Source organism: Plasmodium coatneyi, chromosome 12 (genome assembly GCF_001680005.1).
Source record: "Plasmodium coatneyi strain Hackeri chromosome 12, complete sequence".
Classification (NCBI taxonomy): Eukaryota; Apicomplexa; class Aconoidasida; order Haemosporida; family Plasmodiidae; genus Plasmodium; species Plasmodium coatneyi.
The window spans coordinates 1781521-1806663 of record NC_033567.1 but is presented as its reverse complement, the minus strand read 5'-3'; the positions used below and the strand labels follow the sequence as shown (position 1 = coordinate 1806663).

Here is a 25143-nt window from a genome sequence, read left to right as displayed (position 1 = left end):
ATAATACATACACAAAGAGAGAAAAAAAGGGAAAAAATTGTGAACTCATATCTGTGTGCAAATTTAGGAGCAAACTAAGGTGAAAGGGGAGTATAGCCTTCATCTTTTCGCCTTAATGATTAGCTTCTCATTTTAAGAAATAAAGTATATATTATGTATTATGAGGCAGGGTAATTTTTCCCTGTACATGATTGGTGCTACATTCTCGTTCCTGGCATAAGCGTGTTTGTTGGTGTATATGCGAACTTAATAAAACGGACACAACTGGTCGCAAGGGAATTGTTTGCTCAGAAAAATAAGGGCGTATTTAATGACATGTTCCACATCGACTAGAGAAGTACTTGACAGAGTACTTGCACTGTGTAATCCTTTTTCGTTGTCTATCCTTACAAAGGAGGGAGTAAATTCGCCCCCCGAATGTATACACATATATATATTTTCAATGGTGCATATTGAAGGGGTGACGAACGAGCGTACCCAAGTTTGCTCAGAATAATGGGGGTGAAAAATAAACAAAAATGAAGCATTTAAGGTAAGCACTAATACTGGCAGTTAATGAGGAGATGTGGGGTGATTGTCATCCTACATGAGAAATATACTACTAAAGCTTTTTTACGTAAACAAATTGAGCGAAACCAATTCAATACACGTGAATTGTATAACGAATAAAAAGAAGTAAAAAGGCCATTTCAAAAAATCCGCCTTTTATAACACTGACATTTGTCATATGAAGGAAAACAATTTGGAAAAAGGAAAAAACGAAGCACTTAAAAATTCCCACGTGTCATTCGCTTGAAAAAGTGTTAACACACATTTCACATTTTTTTTTGGAGAGCAAATTGAACAATTTGAAAAGTTGGACAAATTGGACTCGGCGCGCATGACGCTATAGTAACACGTCTTCTTAAAAGTCGCCTATTTTCCTTATGGGGGGTGTGACCTCTTTTACTATTTGGGTGCGATTTTAATGGTGAGAGGTGACGTTCGATGTTATGAAAAATATAAAATGATCCTTTCTTTTCGTAACGGAGGGGGTAACAGTTCATTTTAAGAGCTGAGTGAATACTCCCCTTCACTGTGCTGCACATCATCTTCAACGTTTCCGTTTGATTCGTAGAGATCGCTTCTTGCCTGCTTCCAGACTTCCCATGGTTTGGCGTTTAACCAGTCCGCTTTCACTTGCTTCATCCATTCATTAAGGTAATTCCACTTGTATTCTTTCCACTTTTTCCAGTGTGTCTCTTCTGCATCCATTAGGAAATTTTCTTTTTCCTTGACCCAATTTTCCCATTCCTGTTTTTCTCTTACCAATCTTTCATTCCATTCCTTCCAATTTTCATCATTATTTAAATCCTTACCTTCTTCGCAATTATTCCACTTTTCCTCTTCTTTTTTTTTCCAATTTTTATTTTTCCATTCGTTCCATTTTTTATCTTTCCAATTATCCCAGTAATTAAGAAACTTATCTCCCCAGATTTCTTCATTTTTTTCTACCAATTTTGTCCACTTTACTTTCATAGGTCTGTTCCACTCCATTTCTATTATTCCCTTCCATTGATTTTCATCCCATTTCGTCCAATCGTTTGTTTTATCGTTTATATAATCTTCTTCCAATTTGCTCGTAAATGCAATCCAATTGTAGTGAGTTTTTGTGAGCCATTCTTCCCATTGACTTTCCTTTTTTTTAAGCCATTTTTGCTTATAATGTTCAAAGGATTGTGTAAATTTTCCCCACTCTTTCTTTGTATTGTTCATCCATTTTTTCCATTCATTAACTTTCCATTCTTCTGTTAGTTCACCATTTGGTACTTCTTCTTCCAGGGTTTGTCCTTGTTCGTATTCATTATCATGTGTTTCTTCTTTCACTGTGTTGTTTTCTACTTGTCCCGTTGTCATCTTTCCTGCGTCCTGTGCATAATATTCGGGTGGTTTAACTTCCGCTTCTACTCCTTCTTTTATCTTCATTGCTTCATTTTTCATCGTTTCATCTATTTCGTTTATCCACTTTTCTACTTCCGCCATCTTCCCTTCGTATGCTCCCCACTCTGATGCTAAAGCTGGTTCCTGTACAACTGCATTTCGGGAATATAAATAGGGAGATGACTTATCCCCATCTTCCTCTTCATCGCTATGCTCTTCTACTTCTATTGTTATTTCTTCTATTTCATTTTCTCCTGCATTGTTCTGTGCGCGATCTTGAATTATTTTTAAGCCTTCTTCAAATAATTCTATGCCTTCATCAAATTCTTCCATTTTATCCACAGGGATTTCTATTTCTTGTCTATATGATCCTAAATTGCCTTTCGGAATTTTCCCTGTTCCGTCATCAAGTTTTTGTATCAATTCTTCTATTATGCGTAACCCGTTTTCGATCTTGTTAACTCCATTTTTTATTATTTCTTCTTCTTCCTCATCTTCTAACGCTATTTCTTGTTCGGGTTTGATTACGTATCGTGATGCTTGTGTTACTCTTTTTATCAGATCATCACTTTTGACTCTTCCTGTTGCTATATCTATTTTTCTCCTTTCTGCTTTTACTCTCTTATCTACATCTTTAAACCATTCCTGTAATTTTTTTACTCTTATGTTATGATTTTCTATTTTGTTTAACTGCCTTTGAATTTTTTCTTCCATGGTGAGATTATCTTCTAAAACTCCGAACGCGTCGTAGATTATTTGGTTGTTTTCTCGCGGTTGTAGGATCTGCGTGGAGGGTTCGGAATGGAAGAATAGGAAGGTGGGAATGTGTGTAATGATAGTATAAGTTAGTTTGGTTTCATTTGTAATATTAAAGGAGAGGAGATGGGTGCACTTCAAATGTGCACATAGTAGTATGCACCTAAACTGGTCGTATAACATACCTTCATTTTTTTAATGTTACTATATAGCTTATAAATGGTGAAAAACGTCATTGCTAACACTAGATCGGTCACTGTCGGCACGGTAAGTTTTTCTATGAGTCTTTTGCCGACATTCATTCCTTCATTTGTTATAGGGGCGCCCAGGTTGAGAGGAGCGAATTTGCCATTTTGCAGTACATTACTTTCCATGTTTTTTTATATATTTTTTCGAAGAGAAATTAGTTCTACGGGGAAGCGCTTTTTAGTGCTGTATACTTTGGTTCAATTCGCGGCACAGTCTTGTCCACGGGATTTATAAAAAGGGGCGAACACTTCAAATCGGCATTAAACAAACGGGAACGTAAAAGGAAGCCACAAAAAGAGCGGAATAAAAATTGAAAAAAAATACAGTAAAAAAAAAAAATAAACTAAAAAATATATTTACATTACTAAATCGAAAAAATAAAGCAAAAGCGTCAAAAGGATAAAAAAAAAAATAATTAATTTTTTTTTCATTTATCTGTGATTTAAAACGTTCATCGTATTTTTAAGTAGCATCTTTAATGCATAACCACATCTTCCTGTTACAACAATTAGGTTCATGAAGTAGAACAATTCTTTCAATATAAATATATATATTTTTTTTTTTAGGACACAAAAAAAAAAAAAAACAATATTTGTGAGATATTAAATAGTTTTTTTTTGTTGTTCATTTTGTTTATACATGTACGTGCAACATATATTCTATAATGTACAGTTTTTTCTTATGTATTCCCTTAATTATTTTGCTACTTTTTTTTGTGTTTCTTAAAAAGTATAAAAAAAAAATATATGCGCCGGCGCAGTGCTCAAAAAAGGGGGGTCATCCGGAAGGATGAGACAAGAGAAAGTGCGCACTATATATAAAAATTTACAAATCGAGTAAATTCACTTATATGTATATTCTATTAAAAAGTCACCTAAGTTGGCTGCTCAGAAAAGTAACACGAACATACGGTACGCAATTTATCGTTTTGTTTTTCCTGCCTATGATTATCTTGTTCTGTAAATATGTACGTGATGTTAACTCATCAATTTTGATAAAAGTATTTTGTGACCACCATACCGTTTCAAGAATTATTTGGCGTACCTGTATATAAAAGAATGTATGAAAATTAAGGCGAACGACGGATGGAGGAATTTTTACAAATAACGTTTACCCAGTTTTGTTTACAGACAAAGTGGGATAATTCTGCTTATGTACTTTTTTATTAGTGGTACATTTAACTAATTCTAACTAAATGAATTGATGTCTTATTATATTTTTTTTTTTCCATTTTTTTGTGAAAATTTTTTTACTGCCTAGAAGCGATTTGATGGGTACTGACATAATGTTGGAACAATTCCCCACTGCGTCGCCATTGTGGAATTTTTTTTCAGTATTAACGAATGGATTGGCGTATAAGCGGAGGGATTAAAAAAAAAAAAAAAAAATTGAATAACAATGCACAATGATATAAAACTGGAAGGTAGTCCCAAGGAAGTTTTGCAACCATATAGTATTGTTCTCACCCCAATTTAGGCGGTACGTGCACACGAACATATATACGGATGTACCTTTCTGACTGAGAAAAAGAGACTAAAATGGTCGCGTACCAGTTTCTGAACGTTGATCTTGCGTAGTTTAGTTTTCTCTTAAGAGTGGCTATCCATGTGGGTAGCGGGAATAAATGTACATACTGCTACCATCTTAGGCGTAAAAATGGTAATACGTGATTGCATATTTTGCTGATTTGTTGTGGTTACTCAAGTTAAGAGGTACGCGTGAGACGAACCTAGAATTCGAACAGTTGTAGGTTAATTGGTAAGGCGCATTATATATAGCAGCATTTTGAGTCTACGCTTTTTCACAATCGATTTGCGCACTCATAAGTTGTATTAACGATGCACTGCGGATAGGAAAAAAAAATATTTAAAGTGTAAAACGTGGTTAGGTCTGTTAAAATAAAATGTAAGAATTAAATGAAGAGCGCATTTGCCCTTTTTAATAACTGTCCCATTTTGCATATACGTTAATTTTTATAAGAGATGATTTTTAAAAAGGTGAGGGAAAGTACATCACATTTCATCACTTTTTCCTGATCCATGTGGCTCCACGTATGTATTATGTACAGCTATTTTCCGTTCCATAAGTGGAGTCTTTTGGATTAGGAAATACCAACTGTGCTTTAAAAGATAGCGGTTCGTTTCCATAGGTAAAGTAAAAAATTAGTTACAAGTGTAACCGTAAAGTGGGTACGTGGTAACATCTTCAAGTGGCACTCGTTAATTCACTGTTTAAGGTAAAAATGGTGACTAATCATAAATATGCTTGGGCAAAAGGGTAAACAAGTGTATTTAAAGAAAGAAAAAAAAGTCCTATGAAAGATGTCCTCGTGTCACTAGAATTAGGTGCGTCTCTTTTTAAGGAGTTCTTTTCCTTTTTTTTGTTAATACGACACATGCTACTCTAACTTACGCTATTACTACTTTTAAGGGGAATGCAGAGCATCGCGGGGGATCATTTCATTTTACTGACAGGTAGCAGTATATAATAAGGGCAACACATACACTAATGGCTTAGTCACCAAAAGGAAAATCAAGAAGAACGCTGCGGTAATCCTGCGTCCGTTTTTTATTATTTCCCTAAATGACACATCGATGAAGGGGGAAATGTAGGCAGATGCATAGTATATTATATAAACACAGCTGGCTGTTAAAGGGGCAAACAATAGGCTGTTCTGAACAAATGACCCATTTGAAAATGCAGATTTTAAAAATAAAACGTTTCATATGGCTAATTATTCCCTTTAACAAAAAGCTAACATGTGTTGTTCTTTATCAGCATTGTTTCTTTATGGAGTTTAAAAGAAATGCAATAAAGGAAAAAAAAAAAAAAAAAAAAAAAAAAACAAACAAACAAAATGGAATGATGAATTTTATTTATTTGTATAACAAACATAAATTAATAGCGTCCTGTATTTCCTTCTACTTCTTTCTTTTTTGGGAGTGTTTGCAGCGATAATTTTGTGAGATAGGTTATAAAACTTATCATGGCAACACACATGTACAACTTCATACATATTTTTTTTTTTATCCTTTTACTACGCATGTATCATACTAGTATAAAACAATGCTAACAAAGAGAAATACAAAAAATTAGTATGGTGTGAAATATAGCTCATCATTTTGAATACAAGGTATGGTAAAATATAAATATACATAAGGAACGTACAATTTTTTTTTTTTTTAGAACAAGATCGTAAAATCGTACATGTAGAAAAAAGAAGTGGGGGAAAAAAGGATATATTAATTACAACATTAATACGTCTACTCGTACTCATGATGTGTACATAATGTAGAACATATAATAAGTATAATTTGATTGTTTTTCAGAACAGTGAAAATAATTTTTTCATCCATCCATCCATCCACCTTTCTGTATCTTCTTAAGGTTCTTATGAGTACATGCCCATCTCTACGTTTTCTTGGGATTACAAAGATACCTTTTCAACTGTTTGCTCCTCTTCTTCCTTTCGTACCTCTTCATACTTTTGTTCTTCCTCTTCTTCCTTTTCTTCCTTTTCTTCCTTTTCTTCCTTTTCTTCCTTTTCTTCCTTTTTTTCCTTTTCATCTAAAAAATCGTAGTAGTAAGGATCGTCCATATCAAATATATGTTCACCTCTGGTGTCTAAATTTTCCTCATCGGAACCGAAGATGCTCTTTATTAATCGGCCATTGAAGAAAGCCTGAAAATTTAGGAAAGACAAAAAAAAAAAAAGGGTAAAATTAAAATTTATAAACAAAGTGGAAATAATTGACAAGAAACATCATCATAGTGGAGGGGAAAAAAAAAGGACGGGAATATAGTCTCCTTTTTGAATAGTCCATTTTTACGCATATGGTACCTTATCAATTAATCTATAGCACAGGGATAAAAACAAAATCAAGAAAATATAGGTAGTAATCAGTTTAGTTGCCGAAATGTCATAGAAGTTTTGCATATACACTTCATGGGAAGTCCCTGAAAGGACTGGTCGATTATTTGCATATCTGTGAACTACACTATGGTATAAATTAAATTTTGGAAAGGGACTCTCGTATGGGTACTCCATTTTGGAATAAAAAGGATTGCTTAAAATAGGTATATTAAAACTTCTTCTGTGTTTATCTATATACGTGTGGGTTATTCTTATGCTAGGAATAGCGATGGCAAGTTATATTTGGTATATTAATATAATATTATAAAAATTCTGTAAAAATTTATTTGTAGAGGTAATTGGAAATATTATAGTCCCCTCAAAATGGTTAGTTTAACTGAAATATATATAATTTCTTTGAGAACTGTAAGTTTAACATATAACTTTTCCAAAATGTTAATGAAATTTTTAATAATTCTTTTTTCACTGCTTTTTATTGGGCTACGAGAAATTTTATTTTAATATTCATTTGATAGGTTCTACAAAAATTAAAAAACATATTTATGCGTATGTCATATAAGTATATAATACAAAATACGTACATAGATATCTAAACAATAAAAATAGGGAAAGTATTTTTTTTTTTTTTTTTCTGCGTATTATTTTTACCCATTGAAAAAACTCGCCCATAATTTTTTTTTTCTAAAATTATGGCAATTTTTGAAATGAGAAAAAAAATCATTGAAATGGCTATGTTCGAAATATATATAAATAATTGTCATCGAACTTGATCCCAATATATAATTAATTATGTACAGTAAACCTATACATCAAATGTATGTACATATAGTTTGGCTGTAAATTGGCATACTTTTGAATTTCTACATTTCTATGTAAAAAGAAAAAAGTTAATAAACGAAAAAAATAGCAAAGATATTGCGTCATTCGTATAATAATTTAGACGAACTTTCTCCTTTTTAATTTTGTGAAAATTAATAATTCCGCATTAACTGTATAATCAACTGAAAAAAGGAATATGAATAAATTTTAATAATTAAATGAATCTATAAATTAAGTTTGAGGAATACATTATTTTGAATTATAAAAAATGGAATTTTTTTTTATCCTTTAGGAAATTTTAAGTGGGTTAAGTTACTAGGCACGTGGGCTATTATTCATCATTTATTTGTTAAGTATTTTATTAGGAGAAATGGATTAACTTTCTTTTCTTTTTTTTTGCGTTCCAATTGCGGTAATTTGAAGTAATAATTTTTAGGGCATTTTAAAATTTCCCATTCGGGAAAGTGGAAGGAATTGGAAAAAAAATATATGTATACATGCTAAGCGGTTGCGAAAATATTTTAACTAAGTAACGTAATTTCCTGTGAACATTAAAAGATTAAATAGGTCTATTTTTTTTTCCCCCCACCTTTTCGCTGTGGCGCCGGTTTTTTTCGGCAAGCGTTATTTTCACGGCCATGTTTGAAATATCCTTATAGACAAACATGAACTGAACAGACACACTATCATTTTGCTCTTTTGCTTTCCTTGCATTTGAAATGCTTACTGACCCGCTTATACCCTTTATATGTTAATCGGTTAATATTCACCGTAAAGGAAGGCCATATTTCATTGTAAAAAAAAAAAAAAAGAAAAAAAGTAATTTAAAGGTTAATATTTATGTAGGAACAAAATAGCAAACTGTGCATGGACGATTTATGATAAAGTTAGGCTCAGATAAAAGTTCAAATACGTGGTCTACTGAAATTGCATAAATGAATAAATAAATAATCGTTTGTGTGTTAGCCTTTTCGCAAAAACTGATTATTTCATTTTAGAGGAAGCCGCAATAAGTACATTCATGTAATTCGCTTTGCCTAATTGTTAAAAGAATAGGATGAACTTTAAAATGATTTGAAACAATATTGCGTTGCACATTATGCATAGCGTTCTTTTGAATGTGTTCCCTCACATGCTGGAGACTTTTCAATAACTCATTTTTGGTTTATTACAAAGGGGTCAAAAAAGAAGGGGTAAAAATTATAACTTAGAAAAAAATTCCAAGTAAATGCTTCAACAAAAATTGCGTCATAATATTGTTCTAATCACATTTTTGCTATTGTAAGAATGCGTTCATTTAACGTATAAGTGTAACATTTGCGGCTCGTGAAAGGATATATATTTTTTAACATTTTTTATCACAAATAGGGTTTCCTTTTCTGTTGTCTTTTATATGCATAAGAGGTCACGGTACCCTTTCTTTTTGCACATTTTAAACATTACATTTCATCCTGCTTATACAATGAAGTTATTGTTTGTGATAAAACGGAAAATCTTTAGTCTCAATTTAGCCAATTTACACAAGGGGGGTAGTGCTCACAGGGCATGACCATACAACGGGCATTTAAATACCTTTACAAATGTGCCACTCCTTTTGTGTACGCAAAAAACGTTAAACACTGTGATCATATTCAGTTCAATGTATAGTCCTACTTAATGAGAAAAAGAAACAATTTGTTGAAGGGCTAGCTAATAATACGTTAAATAAAAAACATTTTTTCAAGCGATTAAAAAAATTTGCACGCAATATAATGGCAAGTATGCCAAAATTGGGGCTGAAAAAAGCTTTGCGAAAAGTAGCCTGTGTTCGTAATGAGCGACTATAAAATAGAATTCGTAACTTTCTCAATATATGTATGTACGCGTTATGAATAACCCCGCACCCTCTTGCGGATCACATAAAAAAAATGGTGCATGGGTGTATAAATTCTTTTACAAGGAAGATGAGCACAGTACCGTTTTAACCATCTTCACTGAAATGAAAAATTTGAGCATATTCATTGCTTACCGTTTTGATTAAAATTTTTGATTTTATATATTAACCGGTGAAAAGGGCAGGTACGCAAATTGAAGATTTATCATGGAGGATATATAGATCCTTCATGTTAAAATAACGTTTCTTTTATTCTAACAGTCTCGCTAGGTGTCCTTTATTTGCCTTCTTCCTTTTAGAATAGATAAAATTTGTCATAAAAATAATGAAGTAGGACGTGTATATGAAATCATATTTTATTACACATTTGTGGGGTGGACATCCTGATAGCATGAGGAATATACCTTAAAAAGTGATGATTTATTTGTGCTATAATTTATTCACACCATGTGTAGCCGTAACACGAATATATGCTTTAAAAGAAGATTAACTGCTCAATAAACATTCCCCTTTAAAGGTAAATTTGTTATTTGGCTTTAACGAAGGAGAATGCTCGTTGGCGTTAGTCATATCCCTTACGATATTATCATATTAAAATAGAAATTGGAAAGAGTTTTTTATAGAATTTACGGAATATAAATAATTGCACGAATGTGTACTTTCGTCGTCGATAATGATTTTTTTTAAGCAAAAGTGCTCGGTAAGCAATAAGTAGGAACTGCTAATATATATATCTTGTCGCTTTGTACCTTCAACTTCAATCATTTTAACGATATGCGATCTTTTGCTATTACAGTAAAATGCGGTCATACATTTTGGGTAAAAAATATTATGCAGGCGTTGTTTTAAAATTTTATAGCTTGCCTGGATTTATCGTTTTCTTTGGGAGTCTACAAATCTTTAAGGTGGCTAACAGCACATGTACGTCGAAAGGAAAAATAATAAAACAAAGTGCCGTAATTTTTATGGCCCATTCTGTAGCCCATCTTGTGGACCATTTTATAGCCAATTTTTCCCGTACATTCAGTATGCAGTACAAGCATACACACGATAGGGAAGCATTATTTGCGTTTTATTTTTTTAGCAGAAACACATGAACTTTTTCTAATTAGAAATTTTATTTTTTGCAAAATAAAAAAGGGTAGTAATAAACTGCGTTTTGAATTATACCAAACGTTTATTATCTCAGAAAAATAGCCTAAAAAATTAAGGTTGCTTTTTTGCATGGGTCTATATCCCCTTTGGATGATTTTTACGAAAACGTTATGACAAATTTTAGGACGGGATTGCGCTGCTGCACGGTACATATTTTGATCGATTATTTTAAGCGGAGTTAAAAAATATAATTATATAGGTATACATGTACCTAATGGTATACGTAAAAAATATGCTTGGGAGTAATGTAGCACTTCTGCAAGTTTTGATGGAAGAAATTAAAAGAAAAAAGACCTATGTATTTTATATGGATAATATATAAATATTATATAAAGAATATTCTTTTTATTAGAATTAAGAAGTGGTATTTTTTTTTATGCACTTCTTTTCGAACTCGGGTCTGACCGATTTGTAAATTAAAAATGCTACTTATTATATGCTTTTATTTTAAATATAGTGTCGAAAGGTATTTTTTAAGTACAAGCGGAAATATAATAATTATAATCACGTACAATTTACGCAAAAGAAATTGCCATAATTCGGAATAAAAAAAAACATTTTTATTTTTTAAAATTCTACAATACTATTTATCATCCTACATTATATGTATATATATAACATTGTAGAAAATATATTTTTCGAATAATTGATGATTATTGATTATTTTTATTTTTTTAAAAATACAAATGGGGAAAGAATAAATTTTTTATTTTACTAAAAATAAGAAAATACATTTATTCTTCTTGCAAAACAAAACCCGAATCTATTTAATCCAACTGTCTCGTAAAAAGGTAAAAAAGGCGCGAAGTTCTTATAAATATTATTTATTCAATTCGTTAAGAAGAAATAAATTAAAATTATGGATATTCCAAATAAAGATATATATTATATATTAAAAATTTTACCCAAGGAATTTATCTAAAGTTTTATGTCCCCTATACCATTTTAATTGTATTAACTATACCTTTATAGGAATACATAGAAAAAAAGAAAAGAAAAAACCTAGTAGAAGTACCTACTAAAAGAAAGATATAAAAATTTAATTGCATTATTAAGAAAATCACGCAAAATGAGAAATTTCAATAACACGAGCAACAACACTTGTCAGAGTGGACACTCTGCACATTTAGAGAGGAGTTTCGTTTCTTCATCAGAGGATGACGCAAAGAATACTATGAAAGGAAAGAGCAAATTCTTCAGCTTTACCAGAATTTGTACCTTTTCCCTTCTCGTGTTGATGTCTAAGTGCTACGAAAATGTAGGACGATAATATGAACAGCCTCCAGGCTGCATATAATATATGTACATGTTCCATTTTGTTATGTTCTTCCCCTTTGTAAACATGTAGTTCTGTCTTCCCAAGTGGTAACTTGTTGATGTATAATGATCGCTTTTTTTTTTTTTTCGCCTCTCCCTGTAGGGCAACTCGAACAGTTCCGTTTGCACGTTCAACGGTTTTAAGAATGGTGCAGGTTTAAAGTCCCTCAGAATGTTAGGATCTGCAGAATCCAAAGAAGACCAGCTTGAAGGTGCTTCAGTAGAAAATGAATACGAAGAGGGTACTAAAGTGGAAGAGGAAACAGAAAATTGCCCAGGAGAGAAAAATTGTGAAGCATCAGATGAATCATCATCGTCAGACAGTAATGCAAATGACAAGACTTGCCAAACTAACTGTGGAGCTTGCACATGTGGTTTTAAAACCTTAGATTTATATTTTGAAAAGAAATTATTGGATATTTTAGACGCGGGAAACAAGAAGGCTGAAAAAATTGTGGACGCCAGCACTCACGTTTTTAGTGGATTAAAGAACTACCTTAAATATGTTCTTCTTTTCTCACCACTTTTACTTGAATTATTAGCAGGCAAACTTTTATTAGCAGGATATTATAAGTCATCTCAATTTGTATCTAGTGTGTGTGTTAGCTTTTACCTGTACGTTTTTTACAAAATTATACAGCATTGCGCTTTGGAAAGAGGAGATGGTTATCTAGCTTATGAGAATTACTCTTCTCGTAGATCTCCCTTCCGCTGGGGATACAGTGGAAGGTACTGTGTACCCCCTTGCACTGGTGATGTGTGCCCTCGTAGCAGCGCAGAAAGCCACTGCAACAAGGGGAATGGTTCCTGCAGCAAAAAAGAAGACTCAGAATGCACGAATAAAGAGTCTAAGTCAAGTGATTAAGAAGTAGATCTCTCCCTTTGGTCCCGCAAGTATTACGTAGAAGAAACATGCAAAGATGCATACATGCGCTTAAAAACCTTTTCAGGCGAGAAATATCGAAGATGCCTTGCAGACGTGCAATGGATTAACATGTGTATTTGTATATTTACCTATGTGTATGTTATATATTATGCGTATTTAACATTGTGTATGTTATATATTATGCGTATTTTGCATTGTGCTTGTTATATATTGTGCGTATTATATATGTCCATATTTTTGGATCCCCCATGTTACCTAAAGTTTTCAAAGGAATACAATATTCTACCACGAAATGTGTAGACATGCTATGTATTTAATTCTCTGCAAGTATTAAAACTACAATAGCTGTGTATTTTATTTATATTTGTTTTTATTTTTTTTTCTTAAATGAAATGTAAACATTTTTACAAGGTATATATTATGTATGATGTTTAAAATGTATATTTTTTACAAAGCAAAGATTAGCAACGTGGATAATAATATAAATATTCACGGCACACAATATTATGTTGAATATTGATTGCTATATGTGTACATGGAAATTATTTTTTGAATGATTATTAAGTTGTATTTAAATTTCACCATTTTATGGCACCTACTAGAATTGACGAACTGAGAGGTAAAACAGACGCTTAATCTAATTATGCCAAGTTGTGATTTGTTTTTGCATCGTTGGGCAGAAAGGGGGATATAAAAGGCTTGACAAAATACACCACATGTTAAAAGGGGGGTAGAACAGTCCAGTTTAACTGTACTCGTTTGAATACAACTTCGACGATTTATGTGATGATTCCGCGTGGGGATTCGTGTGAAAAATACATAAATGTGTAGTAAATTAGTGGATGCTTTATATAGCACATTTACATCTTAACTATTTTATTACATGTATGAAATCGCGAATTAACCCTTTTGAAGGAATTGGCGTTTCCCTTATTTGGTTGAGAAAAGCTCCGTTTATATTTATATCGGAAAATAGTTTTACTATGTTTTATTTTAACAACGAAGGGTGAAAATGCACCGCGAAAAACTTAGCAAAATTTGTTCAGCATTTTGGGAGATTATGTTTCGCAGTCTTTATTCATTGAAAGGACGATTTTTTGATGAATAAACGTATTTCATTTCTTACGTTAGGTGTAACCTGCTAACTGCACTGCCCCCGTACGGTGTTATGTTTTTATTTTCTCCGTTTGTAAATATGTATGTACTTTGTGGATAAAGGTTTAACTACACATTGCGAGTTAAAAAATTACGAGTGCTTTTGCATAATTCTTTCGAGTTAAAGAATAATTAAAGGAAAAGGAAAAACTCACCAACACTTGGATATTTATTTTATATAAAGAGGCAACTGTGTCAAGCATAATTTGTAGTTCAGGCCTCGTTGATTGGATATGTAGATCCGGTGCAATTTTTAGGAAGAACAGAACTGTTCTTTTTAGAGGGCGCAAAAACATTACTGTTGCAAAAATGGTTTGACATAATGATTACCTTTTTGTAGCTCTATATAAGCTAAGGAGGGTCGATTATATTTACCCCATTTCAGCACAAATGCTAACAATGTTGTAATATATATTGGAATGCGGAGAGGCTGAATATTTGTAGTGAAAAATAATTTTGATTTGCAAACGACAACTATCAGGATTTTTTTTTTTTTTCTTTACGCATATTTTAAAATAGATTACAATGTTGGCGACAGAGTTACGTCACTGCTATGAAAACGCAGCTTTACTTTGACGTACGTTCACAAAATATTTAGCTAGCTATTTTTTTTTTATGTATTTTTTTTTTTTTTTTTGCTTATACGTTGTAACATTTTTACGAATGCGTTTTGCTCCTCTATACATAGGAAGAAAAACTCGAGAATAATATTTATTACTATAAAAAAAGTGTATTTTTTTACTTTTAAAAATTATTGTAGTTAAATAATTTCTCCCATCTTAAGGTTCACAATTCTGTTTTGTACAATTCTGTACAGGAGCAATATTATATGCAAGGCAAAAATTTTCTGCGTATACTTATTCATCTAACATGGGAGAGAAAAAATTAGAGAGCAAAAAAAATTCGCTTTTTTTCAGTTCCACGCGCCGCTGTGTGGTATCCCTGGTGGTGATTATTTCTGTCGTGGTCTTGGTAAGATAAAAAGTGTATTAAAATGATATGAAATTTCACATCCGTTTTAAGGTGTACATATAGGAAGAATAAAACTAATAATTTTTAATAACCTTTTTAATGTTTTAAAAATACGTTTTTTTAGAATGCGTTTGTCTGGGAGGGTACTGTTGGTGCGCTTAATCTGATTGGCGTACAGTCAAGAAATTTATCCGAACACCTCACGGACCCAAATGAATATATGACTAATGAGGATGGCCAGGAAGGAGCAGAAGACGCGCTTGCCGAAATTACAGAAGACTTGTATGAAAGTTCACAAGGAAATAGAAACACGACAGAAGAACTTTTCCAAAGTGCGTACGACCAAGCTGAGTTAAGTGAAAAGTGCCACATCGTTTTTCACAGCTTTACAGAAGAGGACATAAATGAAATAATCAATTCGGTGAATGATAATTTATTCAAGAGGGAGATGCTTGAGAGATGGATACAGCTACACGAAGATGCAGCAGGAAAGGTGCAGAGTTTGAAGGAGCATTTATCATTTTATTTGGAAAAATTAAAAAGTTTGTATGACGTGGATGAAAACATTGCAGAGGAACAGATGGAGAAGATTAATTATACTATTGACACAACTGTCAGAATGACGGAGGAGTATCACAATAAGCTCTTCTTCTACTACATCATAAAGGATAATTTGCCTGAGTCTGACCACGAGCGTTTTATAAATATAGGCAGAAACGCGTTTAACGCATTTATAGATGAGCTAGTTACTATGGGGGAGCGTAAGCTAAATAAATGTATACTCAATTAAGGGGCAATCCTGGTAGAAGAGGACGGATTAGGGTTGCGGAGGAGGGGCGGAGAAGTACGCACACGTCTATATACATACATACGTTGCTAAAAAGAGCGGGCGGAAATATTCTTCTACATATGTGCTTATATATAGACCTATTTGATGAGCTCCTTTTTCTTGGAAAGAAGAGCGAAGTCAATTATACAACACGGTTTAAGCAATGAAAGGCCATTGATTCACATGGTGATTCTATTTTTTACACATGAAATGTATTTAAATATTTAAAAATGAATATATGCCCTGTGCTCATTTTGAACATAGCAGTGAATTAAATTAATGTGTAAAGTTTTGTCAATTTTTGTTTTTTTAAATCGCCATATAGAAGTTATTATAGGATAATTTAAACTGTGTTATGTTTTTTTTTTTTTTTTTTAAACATTTATACGTACATGATATGCATAGCATGCTACGGCTACAACTTTGCAATTACACCTTTTGAAATTATTAAAGGGAAATATTTTTATTTCACACCCTAATTGTGGTAACTATTTAAAAAATTACTTCTTTACATGTTAATATGTTTCATCGCGCATATAAAATATGTGATTAGAATGGGAGTAATGTTTTGGGGATGTGTGTTATGGGTGAGAATTCCTTGAACTTTGATGTAAAAGTAAAAGGACTAAAACACATGGAATCAATGTAGACATATAAATTAACAGTACTACAGTAGCATTATATCGCAATAATGATACCACGCTTCATCACTTCTTCTTACATTTAGCATAATGCGTGTACGAGTTCTTTTCCACTGGTAGGAATTGCATTGATGCTTTTATTATTCGTATATAATTTATTGTTAATACCCCCAGTGGGAGACTTTTCATGGAAAGATGTGCAAAAGGGATTATTAACAAGTACGCACTTACCGATGGAGGAAAGATTATTGCAATTTGAACCTGTTGTGTTTAAATAAAAAAGGCACATATATATGGCATTACCATTTCTTCGCTAAAATGAAACTATAAAATGTTTAAATTATGAAAAATGAGAAAAATGCAAACTGCTAATAATACTAAAATATGATCAGAACAGTCGTGCGCCTTGTTCTGCAAGCGCACTTGTCAGTATTACATATTTTTAATACGCCCTTTTTAAATATTTTAGATTTAAATTAAAAGTTATTTGCATTTTGTTGACTATCATTCAACTGCGAGGAAAATGTGACATAGAAGGAAGCTTCTCCTCTTTAGTGGTTTACCGTGAAAAAAAAAAAAAAATATAATTTGTTCCTAATTGAAATGAAAAAATAATAGATGCATTGGTAAATGTACAAAATATAAATCTGAACGAACAGATCGGTGGTGCTACAATGTATACGCTGCTGTTGTAAAAAAAAGTTATCCTTAAGTTATTAGCGTTAAATGAACAGAAACATATATATTTGCTGACTAGTTTATATGCCCTATTTTGCAAATTTTACGAGACAGAAATAGTTGTAGGAATATATTGTAAGGAGGACGGACCTATATATATATTTGGTCAACTAGCCGTTCTGCTTAGCAACGAAGAATACACGTTGCTCTGTTTGCTACGTATTCCTAACGGGATTGCATTGTGGAGCGAAAAAATAAAAATCTATAAATTTTTTCTAATATTGTTTTTTTCTTTTTTTATATATTGACTAAGCATATATTTTAAAATGTTCTAATTTATTTATGTAAAAATTCTTCTACTTTTTAAAAAATTTATAAAGTTCATAAACTTTTCATAAAGTACTTTTTACAGCATATTTTATCATATTTTAACGTAGTTTATAACAACGCAACGCAACCCTCTTGGGTTATAAATTTAGAACATTTTTCGCTCAAATAATAAATAACCCCCTTTTATATATACCTATATACACCACAAAAACTAAATTAAGCGACTATGGCTTTTTTTAACGAATCAAATTCTGGTTTGGCTGACGAATGCTCAGCTAAAAATAACAGAAGGAACGATAAATCTTCCGTTGCCACTCACGCTGGAAAGAACTCAGGTGGTCTTAACTTCCGAAGATTCTTTTTTCCTACCTGCTCGGTTTCGCTTCTCGTTGTTGCAATTTATATGTTGCTACTAGTAAGTTACATGAAAAAGGCATTTTTGCAATGAATTAAACGCACCTCCGTGCAATTTTGAATTCGGACATTACGTAGAGCCAAATGTAGACTCCTTCTGGATATATATATAGAGAGAGTATTCCATGCATATGAAGTATATATATTATAAATGTGCCTAATATTGTACACCCCCCATCTCCTCGTGAACGTTTTTTTTAAAACTTCTCGCAGAAGATAACCCCCCTGGACAGCAAGGTTATGTCCCAAATACAAGCAAGGAATTTATCCGAGTCACATGAAAATAGCTGTTTCAGAAAAGGAAACTCAGATAAGAATGGAGATTCCTCCGATTCTGATTCCGATGATGACGTGTTATCTGTGTTTGATGAAATCGATTTAGGTGAAAATGAAGAAGAGGATGCTTTGGATTTAGATCAAACTGTAGAAGAAAAATATGGAGAGACGAATGACTTACGTAATGTTGAAGTGCCTGAGCTTAACGATCCCGAAATGATATTTACCAGTGATGTGACTAAGGAAGAACTGGAAGAACTGATCAATAATATGGAAGAAATTCCATCGAAGAATGAAATTATCAAAATGTGGAAGCGTGCATATGCTCTTGAGGGACAAGAATTTTACGAAATGATAAATGGTTTATTCGAATATTTCAAAGAGTTAAACGAAAAACATCAAGTAGAGGCAGAATATGCTGGCCTTCAATGGAGTAACGTCATGTCCATTTTTTGTGACATCTTAACAGAGAAGGAGGAGTACTACACTAATCTCTTCCTCGATTTAGTGATGAAAAATAAGTTGACCAAAGAGGAATTTGTGAATTTCATAAAAAAATGTAAAAAGGAGTCTGCTGAATTGAGAGAAAATTTATGCACCTTCGGGAAAAATGAACTGAATGATAGAATAATTCCAAAAGAATCAGAAAATTAAAAGTTGGATTTCTCAACTGGAAGAAGTTACAAAAAAAAAGTGGCAAAACGGAATATTGTACATGTATATATGCGCGTGTGTGCAACTATATCGCGCACATTTATAATATAAAGGAAGGCTGAAAAATAGTGTCCGCTTCAAATTGATAGTATAATTGAGAAAACTGGCTTGGACGAACGAAGGTCTTATAATACTGTGTCACGACCCAAAGTGAAAAGCAAAGGAAGGAAAAGAACAATAACGTTTCGGAGTTTGTTATAATAATATATGATCTGTAGCATACGTAACTCGTCGATAGATCTTGATCTGCAAGAAAAGAATAACTATGCAGAATAAGAAATTTACGTAGATTGATATTTTATCTATACATGGAGTACATTTTTTTGAACTTCCTTTTGTAAGCAGTAACAGTGTTTTCTATATATGTGCCTTATTTGCTGACTGAACTTTTATTTTTACATTTTCTCCGTTTTAAGTTGTTGTTCACCAGCAACCACTTCACATTTAGAAAGAAATTAACTTCCACTTTGATTGGTCTTTACATGCCTTTTAGTAAATACATATGATGTATCTATGGCCGTAGTGTTGTATGTACTTTTGCTTATGGGCTACCTAACACGATATAGAATGACGAAAGGTATATATTTTTTTATAGTGCGAGAATATAAACTGCTACGTAGAGGAGCATATACATTTAGAAAAAGAATTTACTAATGATGGTAGACACTTTTACGAATGAGTTGGGATTGTTATTTGGAAATTTATTCTAAAGAAAAGGAGGAAGTCCAAATGGGGAGTCTCAGCGTAAACGTTAATTTGACGTGCGTCAATTAATGTGTATACAGGGAATAAGAAAAATGGTTAGGGAAGGTGTGCCTGTTGACAAAGGATTTACATGGCGCATAATCCAATACTACACATTGTCTATCATCATAGGAAGAGGGAAGTATTGTTCGTAAAGTTAGAACCGGAAAAGGGGTAATTTTTTACACTTGGAGAATGATAAAATATAGCCTGGGAAGAAGGGGAAGACTTGGAATATGACCCTGTTACCTTGTAGGAGTAGCACACATTCCTTATTAGCATGTCATGGGACCTATTATAAAACCATCTAAATATTAAAGTGAAACGTGAAAGAGCGTCTTGATAACATAAAGTACGACAATGCAGTTACGCAGTGCATGGGACACATTATTTGTAGAATTATTTAACTGAAGGGGCACTTAAAAGTAATGGGACCTATTGCCCATTTGCATGCCCCTTTTTTATTCCAATAGGGTGTAATTACTTGCGCTTTTTCTTTATTACATAGTAAAGAGTTAATACCCAAATTTTTATGAATAATTAAGAATTTTCTTATATGTTTCCTAAAATGGAATAAAATATACGCACATTTTCACGTCAAGCAGTGTTCATTATTATGTAAGTTGGAGCATTGTTTCAGGGTAAAGGTGAAATTATGGTCTTAGCACAACAGAAACATATAAAAGAAGAAAAAAGAAGAACCCGTTTTTTTTAAGAAAATGAATTTCGCGCGTTTTAAAATATTTATTCCTTCAAAACTGATGACTCATCATGTCATGCATGAATGAATTCTCAACGATATTAATGTAGAAATATTAAGTTTTTACGGTAATTGTTTATTTTCCAGATAGAAATAATATTTTATGGTGCAGTTGAGCTGAGGCAAATTCAGTAGACTTCTCATTTTGTGTCAATGCAATAGGGGACCTACGCAATGCAAAAATGTTAGACGCTTTTTAATATAGTAAATAGAAAAATACTTCCTGTATGGTACGATTTTTTCGAACTTATCACATTTCTCTAATATATATATGAATTGTAATAATCCGCGAGAAGAAATTATGTGAAATGTGCGAGGAAAATATGCACCATTTTATCACTAGGTTTAGGATTTCTGGTTTTAAGACTTAGGTTACGGTGTCTTATGATTAGGGTAAATATGTGAATATGCCAAAACGATAACACATTATTTACATATGAATGTAATTTTCCTCATGAAATAGGAATATGTGCAGAATCCGTTCAAATATACAAAATAATAGTATAGGAAATAGTAATGTAGGAAATATGAACGTGAAACATGTGAATGTAGAGAGTGTTCATGTGGAAATTATGAATGTAAAAAATATTAAATACAATAGTTACATGAATACTTCTACAGAATTTTTTGCGTCAGGTTGTTAGCATAGCAAACATATAAGGAAAATTTAAGTAAATGCCTTTTTTTCTTTCTTTCTCTATTATATATATACATATGTAATTTTGCAACATGTATATGCGAAGCAGTATAAAAATTTATAGATATGGGACAACTTTATTATAATAATACGCAACACACTTATATTGTTTCATTCAATACTTCAAAGGTTCTTTTTGTGTATTATAAAATTAGAATATTCTGTTTTACTCCAATCCTATATATTATTTTAAATGAGGATTTTTTTTTTTTTTACGGACAGAAGGAAGAAAAGGGCACCCTTTTCTCACTGCACATACGCGCTATTACATATGTATGTAATACCTGCCTAAGGATGGTGCTTATTTAGTCGTTGCAACAACTTGACAACAGTTTCCCTTCGAGTAAAAAAAAAAAAACTCCGTGCGCCAAGGGAAATTAATGGCCCCCCTTAGAAGAAAGGAGTTCAGGAACATTTTTCACATTATCCGCTAGACTTGTATACCTACATATGATTATATTTTGTGGTACACTCTCGAAGCTCTCCCTACCAATTCACAAAATGCATTAAAAAAGGGGCAACCACATCCCCCTCATTTTTTTTTTTTCTTTTTTTTTTTGTTTGCGTAGAAAAAAAAAAAGAAAGAAAAAAATATGTATAGAGCGTGCATAATATTTTTAATTCAAAAATATAAGCTTCCCATAAGCGTGAAGCTTGTCTTGTATGCCATTATATAATATTCCTTAAGGTTATAAATAGGATTATTCGTGGTAAAAATAATATATTCAAAGGGAAAATTTTCAATTATGTTATAATTGAACGGAAAAAAGGGATTTAATGTGTATGAAATAAAGGTTCACTTCCTTTCCGGTCGCGGATTAGGGTTTCACACAAAGGAACCTACTTAATGCCACCTAAACCCATGAAGGAATCAGCAAAGGGTGCGTACATGAAGTGCTGTATTATTTGGAGCAGGAAGAAGGAAAAATTGCGAATTCATGTTTCCATATTGCATAATAACATATGTACCATGCGGAAATGTGTGGGAAGAATTTATTCCGTATTATACGATAAATAAATTCCTCGAAAAGCTGGGAAAATTAGTGTTCCCCTTTTTTTCTTTCCTTGATCTAATTTACCACTTGTATTTTTTTCTTTTCATTTTCTTGTGGGTTTTTAAAATAGGAGGAAGAAAAATATTTACATAACATGAACATTATATTACACATCTATACTTACACAGTGTGGGATGAATGGGTACATACATGGAATGCCCTTCAACAGGACGCATCTTACACATAATTAAATTTGTACATACATTTTATGCATAATTTTTGCGCAAATTATGTGTAATATAGCATTGTATTCATCCTAAGGCAAGCCCTTCCTTTTTTTTAATTCTTGAATCATTAAAAAACATTTCGGAAAGATAAAAATTAATTTTTTCCTTCGACGTGCTATACCATCTCAGTTCTTACGATTCAATACACATTATATTTTTTCATATTTGTTTAAATAAAGGAAACGTGGAATTTGAATTTTTTCGGTTAAATCAAACCCTTAGGAGCTTGGATCGGGGCTGCTCAGACGTGTAACTCTAAAACTTCCTTCCCCATAATAAGGGTTAAAGTCTATGATTTTCACTTCTGGGACAATTGGTTCTTCCAAAAGGGCTACACACTCATCCGTTACTTTAAGGGTGACTTCTTTCCATGAATCCCTAACATCATTTAAGATCTCCTTAAATTCATCTCTGCTTAAATTTTCCTTTACAACAGATGTATAAAATATATCATTAACATGTTCGCGTTGTTCTTTAAAGTTATTACCAACTATTTTACTACATTTTTTCCATTTGTTCTTATATCCTGAGATAGTTTCGAAATTTTGTTTTTTTTTTAATTCTAAGAATTTTTTAAACAGACGTTTGTTAGCATTGATATATTTACTTCTTTCATTTAGGAATGATTGCCAGTAAAGAGAGGTCAATTCGCATTTTTTAGGAAATTTTTCCATTTCTTTCAATTCCTTATTTATTTCTTTATCTGTCAATCTTTCATCAAAACAACAAGACATTTCGTAGCAGAAGGAACCATTTTTATGCGTTCCGTAATTTTCCCATTTTTTAAAATCTTCAAATAATAATTCGTTCATTCCATCCTCATCATCTATATGTTCTTCCTCATCATATCTTAATGATCTTTTGTTATTTTTTGGTATATGTTCTAAATAATCCCTTTCATCATGTCCATGCATATTTAATTTTTTTATTTCCCAATTACTTATCAGTTCAGGCTTTCCATTCTTTTTTTTTTTTTGTTCTTCCTTCTCATATATTAATAATCTTTTGCGCTCTTCTTCTAATTGGTCTTCATATTCTTCTAGTTTACCGAGTAGACCATTGTATGCTTTTTTGTTCCACTTATTTAATTCCTTCTGACTTTTTTTCTCCTCTTTCAGGATTTCCTCCTCCGTCTTTTCTTCCTTTTCTTTTATTTCTTCTTCTTTTACTTCTTCTTTTACTTCTTCCTTTCTTTCTTTCTTTTCTTTCTTTTCTTTCTTTTTTTTTTTATCATCATTATATGCATTCTTATATAACTTCACAAATTGAGCATAATAACATAAGTCAGCACTTGCGACATAATTTGTTCTCTCCCCAAACAGTGGAAATGGCTGTTCACCTGGTTGTTGAACTTCCTGTTCTACATTAGGAGCTCCTTCTCCCCATCCCATTTCTCTACCTTCATCAACATATTGTCTTTCTCCCTCAGGAGCTTGTTCTCCCTCAGGAGCTTGTTCTCCCTCAGGAGCATGTTCCCCTTGAGGAGCATATTCCCCTTCAGGTACTTGTTCATTAACCTGAGCGCCTTCTGCTACTTCCTGAGAAATTTTTTCTTTAGGTACATCATAAAAGTATGCTCCTTCATGAACCATTTTTTCCTCTTCTTCTCTTAAATATCTTCCTCCTTCGGCAGTTCCTTGCTCCCTTTCAACAGGAGCGTCTTCTTCTCTTTCAACAGGAGCGTCTTCTTCTCTTTCAACAGGAGCGTCTTCTTCCCTTTCAAAAGGACCTTCTTCTTCCCTTTCAACAGGAGCGTCTTCTTTTTTTTCTTTTTTTTCTTTTTTCTTACCATTCTTATTTGTACGCTTAAAGCATTTCCAACAAGAGGTTACATTGGATTGGCTACCAGATATGGAGACATCATCATCCTCCTCCTCCTGGACGTACTGATCTGGTTGTTCAGCTTGTTCCCCTTCAGAAGCTACTTCCCTTTCAGCAGAATTTTCTTCCTTTTCAGTGGGAGCTTTTTCTTCTCTTTCAACAAAATTTTCTTCCCTTGCGTCGTCATGCTCTACTATCGACTCCTCCTGTGGATATACTTCCTCCCTTACTTCCTCCTCTTTCTCCGCTGGTCTTTCTTCATCTTCTTCTTCAGAAACTTCTTCTTCCTGTTCATCGTCCGAATATCCTTCTTCTTCGTATTCTTCATACATTTCTTCGGGGTGGTGTTTAGAGATTTCCTGTGGGTCGCTTTCATAGGCTTCTTCGGGGTGGCTTTCATAGGCCTCTTCGGGGTCCTCATATGCTTCCTCACCATCTCCATGGCTCTCATCACCATCCTCATAATATTCGAGTTCCTCTTCCGATGGAGCAGTTTCTGTGTTCGCCTTTAAATTTCGGGCAATTCTGTTCCTCACTTGTAATGTCGCAGCAGCGTTTTGTCTTGCGAAGTCATCCTGGTGCTGCAAGGTTAAAGGGCAGGAATAGTTTGTTAAACAAATAAAGTAGTGGCAGTAGATAAAATAGTGGAAGAAAAGAAAAAGGACGAAACGAAGGGTACATGTCACATTACATAAGATGTGAACAGTGTGTGCAGCACTTGCAAGGTCCTGTCGGATCTGCATCTACATGTGTGATAATGTGCCTTTCTCTTCTTTTTTTGTGTGTAGAACTTACCTTTAGAAAAATATAAGCAGCAACAAAGAAGAGCATAGCGGTTCTCTTGGTGAAGAACGATCCTTGTGTGCTCTTCTTTACACCCACTCCACTTTCTGAACTTCCTACTGCCATTTCGTTTTTACCACTTTGGGATGGCAACGCTCCTGATGATGCGGAGCTGATTATTTTTTTTGAGTGTACCAT

The 25143-nt window shown here is 32.8% G+C and overlaps 6 protein-coding genes across 6 annotated transcripts; 3 read left to right on the top strand and 3 right to left on the bottom strand.

Moving 5' to 3' along the window:
* Positions 1-1047: 1047 nt before the first annotated feature.
* PCOAH_00040570 (Uncharacterized protein) lies at positions 1048-3050 on the bottom strand (the record flags this gene model as incomplete). Its single annotated transcript, XM_020060845.1, has 2 exons — positions 1048-2703; positions 2862-3050. The coding sequence occupies 2 exons, from the start codon at positions 3048-3050 to the stop codon at positions 1048-1050; spliced, it is 1845 nt and encodes a 614-aa protein (XP_019916931.1).
* A 3302-nt stretch (positions 3051-6352) lies between these two features.
* Positions 6353-6973, bottom strand: PCOAH_00040560 (Uncharacterized protein; the record flags this gene model as incomplete). The annotated part of the gene is made up of 2 exons (XM_020060844.1): positions 6353-6607; positions 6767-6973. The coding sequence occupies 2 exons, from the start codon at positions 6971-6973 to the stop codon at positions 6353-6355; spliced, it is 462 nt and encodes a 153-aa protein (XP_019916747.1).
* A 4406-nt stretch (positions 6974-11379) lies between these two features.
* Positions 11380-12828, top strand: PCOAH_00040550 (Uncharacterized protein; the record flags this gene model as incomplete). Its single annotated transcript, XM_020060843.1, has 2 exons — positions 11380-11904; positions 12067-12828. The coding sequence occupies 2 exons, from the start codon at positions 11716-11718 to the stop codon at positions 12826-12828; spliced, it is 951 nt and encodes a 316-aa protein (XP_019916463.1).
* Positions 12829-15196: 2368 nt separating this feature from the next.
* PCOAH_00040540 (Uncharacterized protein) lies at positions 15197-15766 on the top strand (the record flags this gene model as incomplete). Its single annotated transcript, XM_020060842.1, has 1 exon — positions 15197-15766. The coding sequence occupies one exon, from the start codon at positions 15197-15199 to the stop codon at positions 15764-15766; it is 570 nt and encodes a 189-aa protein (XP_019916763.1).
* Positions 15767-17680: 1914 nt separating this feature from the next.
* PCOAH_00040530 (Uncharacterized protein) lies at positions 17681-18798 on the top strand (the record flags this gene model as incomplete). Its single annotated transcript, XM_020060841.1, has 2 exons — positions 17681-17869; positions 18082-18798. The coding sequence occupies 2 exons, from the start codon at positions 17681-17683 to the stop codon at positions 18796-18798; spliced, it is 906 nt and encodes a 301-aa protein (XP_019917053.1).
* A 3761-nt stretch (positions 18799-22559) lies between these two features.
* Positions 22560-25143, bottom strand: PCOAH_00040520 (Uncharacterized protein; the record flags this gene model as incomplete). The annotated part of the gene is made up of 4 exons (XM_020060840.1): positions 22560-23836; positions 23859-23875; positions 24493-24743; positions 24958-25143. The coding sequence occupies 4 exons, from the start codon at positions 25141-25143 to the stop codon at positions 22560-22562; spliced, it is 1731 nt and encodes a 576-aa protein (XP_019916303.1).